The sequence below is a fragment of the Megachile rotundata genome, chromosome 12, assembly GCF_050947335.1.
Source record: "Megachile rotundata isolate GNS110a chromosome 12, iyMegRotu1, whole genome shotgun sequence".
NCBI classification, from domain to species: domain Eukaryota; kingdom Metazoa; phylum Arthropoda; class Insecta; order Hymenoptera; family Megachilidae; genus Megachile; species Megachile rotundata.
Window position 1 is genome coordinate 15,691,731 of NC_134994.1, and position 14,016 is coordinate 15,705,746.

Consider the following 14,016-nt stretch of genomic DNA (forward strand, 5'->3'; position numbering starts at 1 on the left):
AACGTTCTAACGAACCTCGCCACTTTCGTTCGAGACTCTCGAGCAAGCACCGAACGTCGAGGATCTCTTAACGAGAATTTTTTTGTCGCTCGGTCTCGCTACGAGATTAACGTCGGAATTAGCGCAGATCACTTCTGCGACTCTTACAATTTCGTGTTCCTTTTCGTACTTAACAGAGGATTATTAACAAAATTACATTCGACAGTTTCATTGTACGTGTCCCGCGAAATTATTAATTTCTGAATTATCACCGATGTAGAATACAGTAATGCTTGAAAATTTAAAAAGCGAAAACTAAAACGTTTCACGATGCGGGTAATTAACGAGAACGCGTTTCGCTGAAGAGCAGGGTATAAGTATTTTCGACGCTCGTCTCGAAACCACGTTAGTCTGAAAATTCAAGAAACGTAGAGGGAAGTTTGAACGTCCCGTTGAATAGAAAATTTGAGATTCTAAAGTCGAACCGTTTATCCGGTTGCTCATCTAGGGAAACGGTCGGTGAAGAAAAATTCGTTTATTCCGCCCCCGTGCATACGTGACCGCTTCGACGAGATTGACTTCGAGACGAAGTAACGTATTGTCGGCCCTAAAATCTCCATCAACGTTGTCCTTCCGGTAATTCAGCGTTTTTCCGTGATCTGCATATTTTCCTTCTTACCGCCATGCTAAGAAAAATTTCTAGATCGACAATGTCCTAAGTGTAGCGTTGTCTTATGTAAATTTCCATTAATTCGATTCAGTATAATCGTATTCCTTTTAACCGATAACGAACGTTTGCCGCTTCAGATGTGAACCTGTGAAGGTGGAATCCTCGAGAAGCGCGAGGTCCTCGCAATGGAGGCGGGACCGAAGCAACAGCAACAGCAACAACAGCAGCCGCAGTCGCAGCAGCAGCAACAACAACCGCAGCAGCAGCAGCAGCAGCAGCAACAGCAGCAGCAGCAACAGCAACAACAGCAGCAATCGCAAAATTCGTCGCCTGCTGGAACGGGACAGACTCCTACACAGGCTACGAGTCCGCAAGGCGGGCAGACTCAAGGCCAAGCTCAAGGACAACAGAATCAAGATGCAGTTGCAGTCGCAGCTGCAACTGCGGAGGCAGGACCGGTCGAGGAAGGAGTCCTTCTCGCCAGGGTGCACGTCCCGGAGCTTTACGTCAGCAAGTGTCTTCAGTTCCCGAAGGATCAGCTGGTCTGGGACGTAAAGCAGCAATGCCTGGCATCCTTGCCCAAGGTAAGGCTTCGTTTCTTCTTCCATCGATTCTATTTCCGATCGACTACGCGCGACAATCCTTCGCGCGAACAACCTTGCAGACGGACTGGAAGAGTCCTGGAACCCGATGAATATCGAGCTTCTCTGCAATTCGTTCGCGTTCATCGCTTAATTGGCGTTCCCCGGTTACGGCAAAATCTGTTTTTACCCTTGTTCGAAACCTTCTTCGTACAAGATGATTCAGGACAAAGTTACCGGCCATGTATCGTGGGGGATAATCGGTTACGAGTTCTACCCAGAATTTGGTCGAGACGTTATTCTCGTTTCTCGAAATTGCACTCGCGCGCAAAGTATTAGCGCAAACTGCCACTCGGTGCACCGATTTTATGAAATTGCAGAGAACTCTGGCGAAACGTCGTGTATCGAGAGTAGTTCTCGAGGCGAGACGGGATCGGGCTTCCTTCGACTCTTCTTCTTCCTTTTCTTTTTTTTTTCTTTTTTTTTCCATCCGCGGTAGCTGGAGCCCCGTGGAAAGTCACGAAGCACGCAGGATTAAGAGATCTCCGGAGGATCGTTACCTCTTTCTTTCTTTTCTTCTCGAACGTCTTACTTTCTTTATCGAGATACGGGTTCACGTGTTCGAGCTTGCTCGCTCGAGAAGGAAATGCAAATCCGTCCTGCGCCGTTTCATGGCGATCTGTCCGGCTCCGCAGGATTTTCGAGATCGCGCAACAGGCACATATTAGCCGGCATCGTAATCACAAATGACAAGAACAGACACGCACACCAGTCGACTATTCCTAGACCAGACGAACAGAGCGAGAGGCCAAGAAAATACCAAAGTGCCTAGTAGTTTCTGCTTCGCGTCGGCTCTTCGTCACGCTCTGCCCATTCTATTCCCGCCTCTGTCTCTTCCTTTTTTTTTTACGTCGATCATTCGTCGCACGACGCGCCTGGAATTTTCACGCTATTGTCGCTTTAACGCGACTTTAGTCTTTCTCTTATTTGCCTCTTTACTACGAGCAATACGACGAAGAAATACCGTACAGACCGCAACAATTGGCTCGTTAACGTTTTACAATTTAACGCGACAAAATTATCCGCGGATCTGTTCGAATCTAATTGTAAGATACCCTTTCGATTAACGCTTCTATCGCTTCCCTCGACAACTTCCGCTTTAGAGAACCTGTTCCCGGAACCAGTTCGATGACGTACGACAAGGATGAAGTTGAACGATAAGGTTCGATGCAGAAGAACGTATCGAATTAACGCTGGTTGTATAACGGGTAACGTTCGATCGTTACGATACCGCGATTATCGTGCGTTTCTGCGAAATTGTCAAATTATTTCTAAGACGATTAAGTTGCTTCGACGATTTTACTTGCGCGCGACTTTGGCTCGCCTGCATCGATCCTAAAGTCGAAGAACGAGATTTGATCTATGATTGGGCAAGTATCGGCTGCAAACCGTGCGCAAAATGCCTGGATATTCGCAGCTGTAACCGACTAACCGTTGCCACAGTTACGTTCACCTGCATTCCACGCGAAGTTTCGCCTTTATTGATAATTGGCTATTCTATTAATCGGCCATGCGTGCTCGACCAGTTATTATGTCGCGGTCAAAGGACAATAAAATAGAGAAAATCGGCCCTCCGCGTCGAAATGCTTTTATCGTTTTTGATAAGCGATCGGTATTTGTAACGCCGATTAATACGTTCGCGAGAAAGCGAAATTCCTTTCGAACTCGTTTCGGAATCGATATCTCGATAGAACGCGAACAGTCATCGAACGGTTCTGAAAGATTCTCGCGGCAAAGTCACACGCCTACACACAAACATTGCGTACACGTTGTACCTTCGTGGTACTCGTACGTATACGAAGATGAAGTATATAGAGGGTGTCGACGAAAACGATCAAGACTTGTACGGCCGTAATCGATTATTTTATTCTACGAAAGTAACTTTACAACGACCGTTTCTTTTTCCTTTTCGAACACCCTGTATATACGTATATTGTATATAGATATAATTAATTAGTACTTTATGCACAGCGACACATCGAGTGTCCATCGATTCTAACCGTGTATAAATCATCTTCTGACCTGTGGTGTATTGTTGTTGTTGTTGTTGTTTTTGCTTTTGCCTCACTTGCACGGGGCGTGCGAATACACTACACCCGCCACCACCGAACCACCACCGAACCACCACTTCACCTGTGCTATCGTCTTGTTGGGGCCCGCCACTTCGAACGCACCCCCGTACTGCGTCACACGCACGCGCGAATTGACTGACAATATTAAATAAAAAAAAATAAATAAATAAATAAAAAAAAAACAAACAAAAATATACGAAAATTCGGGCCCGATCTTCACCCTTCGTCTTCGTCGTGTGTGTGTGTTGCGTCGCGGATATACCATCGGTTCTCCAACCCCTTTTCGAGCGCCTCGCAGGTGGCCACTTGGTACAGGGTACGTCTTCACTATTACTAATAGCATGCATTCACCCCGATCCTCAGCCCTTGTTCTATGCAACTACTTCGTTTTAATATTACCGACTTGTTATCCCTTTTTTTCTTTAATATCGAAATGCATTCGCGTGCGTGCATGGCAAAGGGAAACGGTTCGACGAACCATCCTCGTTAAACCGATACGAATGGCAACGATTTGCAATCCTTAAATCTGATTCGATATAACTTTTATCGTTCCTTTTTTCTTCGATTCTTGCATAGGTATCGTTGCAACTTTCGATTTCTTCTTGTTTCCATACTTTTCAATATAATCGCGTTCTTGCACGACGGACGGAAACGGTTCGACGAACCAGCCCGATTAATAATTTTCGGAACGAACAATATTCAAGGGTGGAGGATAATTTTTATATAATTTTGCAAAGACAGCGATTTGATTGTGGGGTGTTCCTATAGTAATAATTTTACAAAATTACCAAACGAAAATGAAAAAATTGTCGAAAGTTTCCGAACATCTACGATAAATCTATACTTAATTATTATATTATTCCGGTACTGGACGTTGAATTGTCAATGTTGAAGTTCACCATAATTGTAGAAAGCAGCAAATCGGCATTCCAAAGATCACGCGTTATCCTCGTGTCGGTAACTTTTTCCTCTCGGCGTCTTTACTCGAGATGGTCGCAGAATCGTACGCGAACGAGGGATGATTTCGTCGAGTCACGTCGAGTCTCGCCGTGCTTGCTCGATAAAACGCATAGCGATTCGCTGGTTCGAGTTTTCGTCGTCGAACATTCTCGAAGGAGGGGGACTAATCGATTTCGCAGACAACGAGGACGAAACGCTTTAATTAGACGGCTGTATCTTTCTCGGATCGACGATTCTTACGACGCGAGGCGCGTAGACCACGAGCCTAGAGTTATTTCGAGCCCTGGTTTTGCATGTACTTAAAGCTGCAGCTCCTGCTGGCCTTTCAACGTTCAAGTACCATAGAAGATAAGTGCATGTGTTCGGTTAAGCATACACAATTGTACATTTGCTGACCCCGTGGTTCACGTTCAAGGATCGTGTGCGATATACGTTTGTCCAGGGTCACGAAACCGCACGCAATTCCCTTACACCGAGCCTTGTCAACTTATCGAGCGTTCCTCGATGATTAACGACTCACTGTTCGACGTAATCATACCTCTTGATAACGAAACTTCACCGTCAAGTAATTGTTTCTCTAAATTTTAGATACGTAACCCTCTTGAATTCAATTGCACGTTTTTGAACACTATACCATTTTCTGCAGCGCATTTTTAAAACCGACGAATTTCGATACGATCCGTATAGTAACGCCGCGACGAGGAACTCGAAATCATCTATCGAGGCCAATCGTGTCTCGCCAGACGGGTGACTTTCGTTTTCGTCCGCTGTGACGAAGAAACCGTTTCGTCTTCGGAATCCCGTGTCGCTCGACGTATCGATCAATCCTCGTCGATGATCTTGGATTTTCCGGGGTCCGAGCTCGAGGAACATTAACCGTTTTACTTGGTTTCGAACGTGATTACGAAACACGGTACCGGCCCTCTTTGACTTCTCTCTCGCAAGGGAAAGCGTCGCTTGTCTTCGTAGATTAAATATCAAAAGTCATCGAACCGCGTTTGCCGTGATCGGAGCTGATTTGTCTGGTTGGCTCCCCTGTTGCGACCGAGAACGAATTTCACGAAACTCTGACGCACCTTTGCTATATCTGTCGTTGACGAATTCGCGTTTTCGCGCTAGAAAGCGATACGCTCGCCAGCGGTGCCACGCTTCCGGTCTGATTCAATCACTTTGCACGATTAAATTGTACAGCTGTGCGTCATACTTATTACCTAATGTATCTTTTTTTTGTTTAGTCAACGTTGAATTTGAAGTGGCAATTATCGACGACGTTCGCGATAGCCAACGCGTTACCGACGACTAATTATCGCCGGCTAACAATAATCGTAACGACGATACTGCGACGTTATTGACAGGTTATCGATGTCACGGAGGTCGTTATCATAGTGGCATACACGATCGTGTGACCAAGTATTCAGATAACGCCATACCGGAACCGATGACCGCACATTACGGTGCACCAACGCGTGTACCACAGGTATCCTCTATGGGGATCTCGGCTCGGATAAATTCACCTCGTAGGCGTAAGATCATTGTGATTCGCGATCCTGGACCGGGATCATCCTTCACTTCCGATACCATCGTTCGTTCCCTCTGTTTCTAGTCTTCTATACGGAACTCGGAACCCCCCTCGCATCGTTGGGTACGTTTGCGCTTAACAAGGTTGAAAAATTTTCAACTTGGTTTGTGCCTGTAACGCGTTCGAGCCTAAAAATAACTATAAAAGAATCTTTATAAATATTCCCGTACGACAACGACATTTTGCGAGTTATTTTAACGAGTTAGATCGTTCGGCGATAATCGAATCATTCGTCGAAATTGTATGGCAGGAAGTCTTTATCGATGATTAAAGTTATTCGGTATTTTTTCAATAACTTGAAAATGCTTTCTACTTATCGATCGGAAGTTTTGTCAAAAAATTATCGATAAGAACTCGATATCGAGTTCGATACAGATTACGAAGATCCTTTTTATTCGGTGTAACACTGTTTGAAGCATGGTTCGGTCTGGGTTAGATTTCGCGATACCGTGTCTTTTATTGACACGAAATACACAAACTTTCCTCGCTCGATACGTTTTGATAAAAGCTATAAAGGCAAGCCAAGAACCCATGAACAATGTAACAACGATGGAATCGAGGGAATAGCGTGGAGAGTCTGATCGAAAGATCAGGGAAATAAAGAAGCATGGTCGACGCTGCGGGAGGGCAACGTGGATCTCTCGATCTCCTCTCGATCCCTCGATCCGAGAAAAATCTATATCGTGCCGCGATATCTTTCCTTCCAGGAGTATCGACCGAGACGCGATCCGACTTATCGTAACTTTTCGTATGCCGCCTCGCGTAATTGAATGAAGACCACGTTTCAGAATCGTGACCGATTCGAGAGATCGCGATAACTTCATTTTTCTCGATGAGTGCCCATTTTTTTCATAGAATTGCTCCTTCCCGGAACGAGCGAAAATTTCAGCAACCGAAACCGAAGACGAACAACGAGCGAAAAAATTTTTCGAAAAATTCGCCGTACCGAAACTGGACCGAAACAACAACCTTCTTCCGAGAGAAATCGTTCAGCGAGTTACGTAAGAACGCGATCGAACGAACGAAAGTAAGAAAGAGCGAAAAAGTAAGGGAAAAAAAGGAGGAGGAGAAAAAGAAGAAAGAAGAGACGAGGACATCGATATCGAATCGTCGCGAACCGAATACACGAGCAGGCGATCGGTAGCGTTCCCATTCGGGACCGTGAAACGCTTCCCGAGCGATTTGCAGCAATGAGTGCAGTCAGTCCGGCGAGTGGTTTATTGAACGATTCCGCGAACGAGTTCGAAACGCAAGCAATCGGTACGCTGCTCGCACGTGCGTGTACACACGCAGGTAAGATGCGTGCGCGGAAAACGACGGCGCGAGGCGAGAGGAGTAGGTAGTCTCCCTGGTCAGGACGATCGGAGGTAGAACGCCGAGGACGAGGAAAGAGGGAGTATAGTGTATAGGGACAAACGATCGTCTCGTGACTCCACTGTCAGGATCAACAAATCCTCCCGCCGTAGACGCGGAACAAATGCACGCGAGTCCGTTGATCGCGTACGATCGAGTCCGGCTATTTATACCGAGGCTTCGTCCTAGCTCGGACTCTCGTCCAAGGGAGTAAAGATCGAATGGAGATCGATGAGCTAACCTTTTCAGAAGTGGAAGACAACTCCGAGCTAGCCGCGCGCGGCTCAAGGGACGCGACTACTTCTGAAAGACGATCTTAGCGTTCGACGCGACGGGAATTACCTTGTCCCCCTCCGGTTCCGACTCTCGATCCGCGAGATTGCCACCGAAAGAGCCGATAATAGCTAACAGAAGAAACATCTTTATACACGGTCTCGAAGTTTTTTTCGGTTCGGACCAGCCACGTAAGTTCGTGCACTTTACTCGTCCAGACGCGAGCGTGAAGCAGTAGCCAGCAACTGCAGCAGTCTTTAACCCGGGGCTCTCCAAGTGCAATCTCGTATTCATGAATTCCTTGTACGTAAGCCCCTTGCTCCTCGGCTCCACCTTCTTTCTCCGCCCGCGCTCCTTTCCTCTTCGCCTCCCCGCTCCTCGTTGCCCTTCCGCCTCTCTAACAATCCTGTAAGCGCGTCGGTTCAGAGCCGAGGGGCCAAGAAAATCGTTCGGTGTTGCACTCCGCTGCTGCCAGCTGAAAAGGAGACGCGAAATCGTCGAGGTGAACGTTTCCGCTCGAGAATCGGCGACGCGAGCGAATTTACGACACCTTTACGCTCGCGACGCGAACACCGAGATCTCCGTTGGAATTGTCTTGTTGCTCGTCGCGCGAATTATCGTAGATAAAAGGGACGGCCTCTCGACGAAGCCAGATTTACGCGTCTACGACGATAACTCGGAGAACGAGGAGGAAAAGAAGAACAGCGGGAAGGATTAGCAACAGAGTTCTATCTTACGCGCGAGGACTAAATAGGATCGGAGAAGAAGTCGAGGATTCGATGAAATTGGTCCGAGGATGTTCGTGGCGTGTTCGCTCGACTTTACGAGCACCGTATACCGAATCGAGGCGTTGAAATTGCCAGATCCGATGTCGAGGCTGTTGAAATCGAACTTTCGAAATTCGAATCGCGATGAGAACCGCTGTCCGTGGGTTCGACGTTTATCTCGACGCGATGCTGACCGTAAAAGTCTATGCCGTTCAAGATTCGCGACCATAACAATAATTCCGCTGTTTAACCCCATCTAGTCTTCTCCGTCGCGTTCCTTTTGCTCGATCGCGCGTCTACCTTCGTCGCTGACTCTCTCGCGAGGACCCGTAGCATTCCTCTTCTTTATTGGATTTCTCATTTATCCTCCAACATTTCGAGCATCGACGATATTTTGCTATTTTCCCCCCACGAATTTCATTTACTCCATTAATCTACGACAATTACGTTCGGAAAACATTTTCTCGCCGGTTAAACGGCGCGTTCTGTTCTCTCCGTAAATCTTCCCTGCAAATACGGAAAGTCGAAACCCGATCGCATAAAATTAATTACCCTTTTCTCCGCGTGTTTCAATCCTCGGTTTTTCAACTTTTCCATTGAACCAGCGAGAAAGATTCGCTCGATGAATCCGCTCGTCTGGCTTTTCATTCGTGGAAAACGGATCCTGTTCTGGGGAAGTCGAAAAGAGTAAATGTCCCACGCGTCGCGTAATCGATACTATTAATTAGGAAGTCTATGAAAGTCTCGTCGAAAAGAGAATAAATGGAAATGCATCGAGGTCACGAGGCTCGGCGTCGATTCTTCGAACGACGAAACGAGATTTTTCGTGTCGCGCGTTTCTCCTGGCTTTTGTCGATGAGCCGAAGAAAGATAAAGACGTAACCTGGAAAAAGAAAATGCAGTTTTCGCCGAACCAACCGGTTGGAAAAGAGGCACACTCGTCGATTTAGCGACACGTGTCGGCTAAAAAATAATTTGCGGCGGAGCAAATAGACTTCTAATAACTACGATGGCTTCGCGAATTCGTTGACCACCGATAGCGATGTTTATTTCCGAATTCGTTGTCGGTTATCCCGGCTAAAAGCTTTCGAAGCGAAGAACGACGACAAAATCAATTCCGAATAAGCGAGTTTCACCGCTGAAAATTCACTGACAAAATGTTTCGAATCGACTAGTAATATCCGGCAATTTGCACCTTTCGACGAGAATGACACGGCTAGTACGGTTTATCGATGTAATTTCCACTCCGATTAACGGATACGTCGATTTCGTGGACGGAACCGAAGCGAAAAGAGCTTGAATCGACAACGACCTAATTGACTTTGCTCGATTAAAATCGAGCAAGACTTTAGAGATTTTTTTCGAAGCGCCGAATCGTTTAAACTGGTCGAATCGATGAAACAGACTGTACACGAAACGATTTTTTATAATGAATTTAAATAAGACGATGGCATCCGTAACATTTTCAGTGGCTCGATAATATTTTTAGACTCGATTCGATGCGAGGGAACGCCGGACGCGTTTCAAGCACGTCGATCGGTGCTCGTTTAAGAACACTTGACATTTAGATTCCTATTAAACGATAGCTGCTTTAAAGCAGATTGATCGTGGCAATCGTTCGAATTATTATAAGGGAAAGAGAAATTCGGGGCAGTCTGTGGCAGAAAATTTTTGGGAATCATTCGCTATCGAGATAAGCAGATGTATACTTATTAAATCGACTGAAAATTTCACGGTGCGGAGCAAGAGTGCTTTTCTTAAACAGAGTCTCTGGATTCTCGATCAGGCAATCGATCGATCTATCGATCACGTGTCGGCCAATCGGTCCGTGGAATTGATTGGCAATTACCGGCGGGACGAGGCATTCTCCGATCCAGAAAATTGAGTTACTCGACGAAACTCGATTCGCGGAAGAGAGGCGGAGAACGCGAGCGGCGGACGACCCGCCACGAAAATTCGATATTACCTTAATCAAGACTTTAAATTGCGTGTCCGCGAAATGGTAACTAGCGATCGACGATCATCGTCGGAAGCGAACGGATCTTGACTCGACTTCGTCGAATTTCCTGTCCGCGTACGAAGTCGTTTAACGCTTCTGGGTTCACGAGATTAACGCGCGGAACGAACGATTCGTCGTTGACGACGTCGTCGTCGAAAACGTAGGACAAGCTTCGAACGCACGGATAGATTAGCGAACAGGGAGAAACAGGAAACGGGTAACGAAGTAACGCGACGAATCGTGCCAATTAACTTGGTGGATAATTAACGGAAATTACTCGCCGTTGGGCTAATAAACCATCCATCGCGTTATATGTACATTTATCGCGTGTACTAGAATTTTACTCGGCCATTACGTACTTTGATATATCGGTCTAAATGTCTAATTTAGTTTATAATTTTGTTAACTCGCTGAATTATTAAATTCATTTATAGAATTCGCAACGCGTGTCGGTCTTCACTGGCATTAAATAAAATAATTTCGAGAAAAAGATAATTCTCGGGGATGCGACTTCCAACGATTTCTTTCTTGGAGGATCGATCGAGGAGGAGTCGACGATCCTCTCGTTAATCGTTGGCCCGAGAAACGATCGATGATCCAGCATGGACGAAGAGGGAAACAAAGCAGAGGCGGTTTAAACGAAACGTCTCAATTCAGTTTCACTTTGCACCTTGGACGGGATGTCCGTTAACAAGATGTTTTGCGTTATTAAAGGAAATCGGTTGTAGTTTTTCCCTTTGGTCAATTCACCGGAAGAGGAGTCGGTAATCGTGGGTAAACGTAGCCCGATCACGACCCCTCGGAAACCGGATGACAAAGGCGGAACCAGTTCTAATAACCTGTCTTGAAGCGGATAAAAAGCGGAGGAGACCAGCTTAAGAATCGATAGAGGCTCTAAACGACCCTTCGCGCTTCGTTCGCGATGATCGATCTTCCAGGAAAAATGGATTCTCCTTTCGTCCCTCTTTCACCGAATGCTTCGATTCTTGATCGTGTCCCTTCGATGCTTTTTAATCCGCTTTCATCGTCGAGTGTGTTAAACCTGTTTCTGGACGTCGAGATGTTCTAATCGCGATCGAACGGAGTAAAACGCTCTAAATCCTAGTCGAACGCGTGGAATAATAATTTTCCTTGGGAAACTTTCGTCTCGTTTATCGGTCACGCTTCGACTAAATCGATAATTTAACCGTATATAATATATGTGTATTCGAGGACGCAACGTTAACGGTTCGTTACGGATCAACGTGCGAGATCGGTTAAGCCTAGCGAACCGATGCGATAGCAATTTTCGACGCGAAATAAGAACGCGTTCGAGTTACGTGGCAACGAAACGGTTAAACGGATTAAAAGCCACGTAGCGCAACGTACAAACGTTATCTCGAATCTCACGAATCAGCGTGAATCAGGAATCGAACGGCAAGATTCTCGTTCGATCCGCTGTCCCATTCAACCCAGCTTCTCTCGGTGTTGGGTAAAAATCGTCTTTCGCGCTTCGTCGATTTAGCCGTTGATTCTCCGAGGAACACTACAAAGTATAAATACGAAGATTTCTCGCGGCAGGAAACCAGCCTCTTTCCATTTGTTCCGCGCCAGTTCCTTCGACTTCTCTCTCTCTCCTTCTTTCTTTCAAAGCTCGTCGCTCTTCCGTGAAACGACGGCCGCGTACGATCCCTATTCGAGGGGCGCGCGCGTGCACGCGAGGATCGTGGCGCGTGCGACATTCGTAGCCGAGAAAAGACACCGTCTCGCGAACTTGGAAACCGGAACCGACGACTAACCAGGGGTCTAAAACGAAACGCCGAGTCTCCGAACCAGGATTATCCCGCGGAAACCCGTCATTCCTCTAATAAGGTCATTATCGCGTGACCCGGGATCGTGCCACCGACACGCACCGACTGCGCTCCCTTGCATAAATACAGATTTCCATTTATACATCGCGTACGCGAGTGCAAGCGCACTCGAGCATTCCCTGTGCGCGCAAGTACTATAAGAACTCGCGGCTGATGCGGTGCAACAGTGGCGTAAGGTGCGAATCCGGGTCACGTTCTCGAAGGGACACGTTTCGCGCGGATACTCGCGTTTTAAATACGTTCACCTAGTTTTTCGAACGCGAGGGAAATTCGTACGAAATCGAAATCCGCATCTTTCGAGGTCACTCGGACTGTTGCGGTAGCCCTCGAGGCGCGTTAGAGTACGTACGATTCCATCGAATGTTCTGCTTTTCGAAAATTTACCGGAAACGAATTCTAAATCGCGTTCGATTTTCCGCGAACGTCTATCCGTTGACGGTACAATTACTCGATCAAGTTCGAAACGTTCTCCCTACTCTTCGAATCGAATCCGTATAATGGTTACGCCATTGCGAGTCGAACAGGACGGTGTATAAATGTCTAGATGCACACAGTCGCGGTAGTCGTAGGTACAAGCGAGAGAACCCTGGCATACCATCGACTGTCCATAGCCACCTAAGCAGATTCTGTCCCCAAGGTACGAGCGGCGAGGATTCGTAGCGTTCAATTTGCATTCTAAAGTCCTGGCCGATGCTGAAGAAAGAAGAGGAGAGCCCTCCGCCTCACGGCGCTACCTCCACCGGATCTCCTTGCTTTTCCCTCTCTGTCCTCCGCTTCCTTCCATTTGTCCCTTTATTATTTATACAGGGTGTGCAAACGAATCGAACCGTAGGGATCCGTGGCTGACTGGCAACGTAAACAGGACAGGAGTCTCTCCGATAAGCCTAAATTGAAAGATCAGTCTAAGCGCTAAACTGGTTTGCTACCGATCGAGTAACGATTCCTTCCAATTCTATTCTATACAAGGTATCTTGCTAAATTTCTGCTTCGATTCAGCGCCAAAAATATCCGCTTCGAAAATAACATGAACCTGTCGTTGGCTTTTATTAAATTGGATTTCGATCGCTGGTACGATATTCGCGATAAAAGAATTAATCGTCGTAACCGAGAAAAAGGAAAAGACATCTAATCCGGATGACTTAATTTACGAGTTCAATCGAAGTCGACCTAGCGAATGTTTGTTTCGACGGAGATCAAAACACCTATCTTATCGAGCTTATCGATTTAATTTTCGAGCAAGTTCAAGCTTCGTCGATAACGATCGTCTCCGGAATGCTTCGCCGTAATAAATATGTGTCTATGAAGTAATTCCTGAACAACGAGATACAGTAAGTCTGTTTACTCGGCGATTAATCTCGGCACCGTCGTTATACAACCTCTCCACGAAGCGTGTACGCTGTTCGGAAAATCGTATTCCGACAACGGTATTCTTAATACATTTTACCTATTGTTCGTTCGTGAAATTTTTTACGACCAACTCCTCGGAGTTGTCGCTTCATCGGTAAAACTTGTATCTGGAACAAAATAAGACGAGAACGATCGTTTACGCGAAACGCGGCAAAAAAAAAACGAAATCGCATCCCGGTGTCGAGAGTCGACATTATTATAAAAAGAATCATAACCCAGAAACATAAGTATTTTCGAAAGTTCAAAATGAGCAAAACCTCTACGAGTCGGTGAGGTTTACGGCCTGGTACTTTTACGCCATCGAAATGGTCAAAATGACCACCAGCGGGCGTTTTTTTATTTTTCGGATGCGTTGGCAATTTGATTTCGTATTCCGTCCCTCTCTCGCTTAGCCAACGCATGCATCGAAGGTTTATGGCTCGTATTTCCTCTTTAACGCCGATGTTGGTCCGACCACTGGTGATTC

General features: G+C 46.4%; 1 protein-coding gene across 9 annotated transcripts in view; it reads left to right on the forward strand.

Annotated features, from left to right (window-relative positions):
* The window catches only part of Prosap (SH3 and multiple ankyrin repeat domains prosap), a 98,641-nt gene that overhangs the window by 63,895 nt on the left and 20,730 nt on the right, over positions 1-14,016 (forward strand). For 6 of the 9 annotated variants that reach the window (XM_076537864.1, XM_076537871.1, XM_076537872.1 and 3 more), the window contains 2 exons: positions 787-1,233; positions 3,661-3,678. In XM_076537864.1, coding sequence (XP_076393979.1) covers positions 835-1,233; positions 3,661-3,678 — 417 coding nt within the window. In that variant the 5' untranslated portion in view covers positions 787-834. The remainder of the gene's footprint in view (positions 1-786; positions 1,234-3,660; positions 3,679-14,016) is intronic. The other 3 variants (XM_076537868.1, XM_076537873.1, XM_076537870.1) reach the window with 1 other exon arrangement.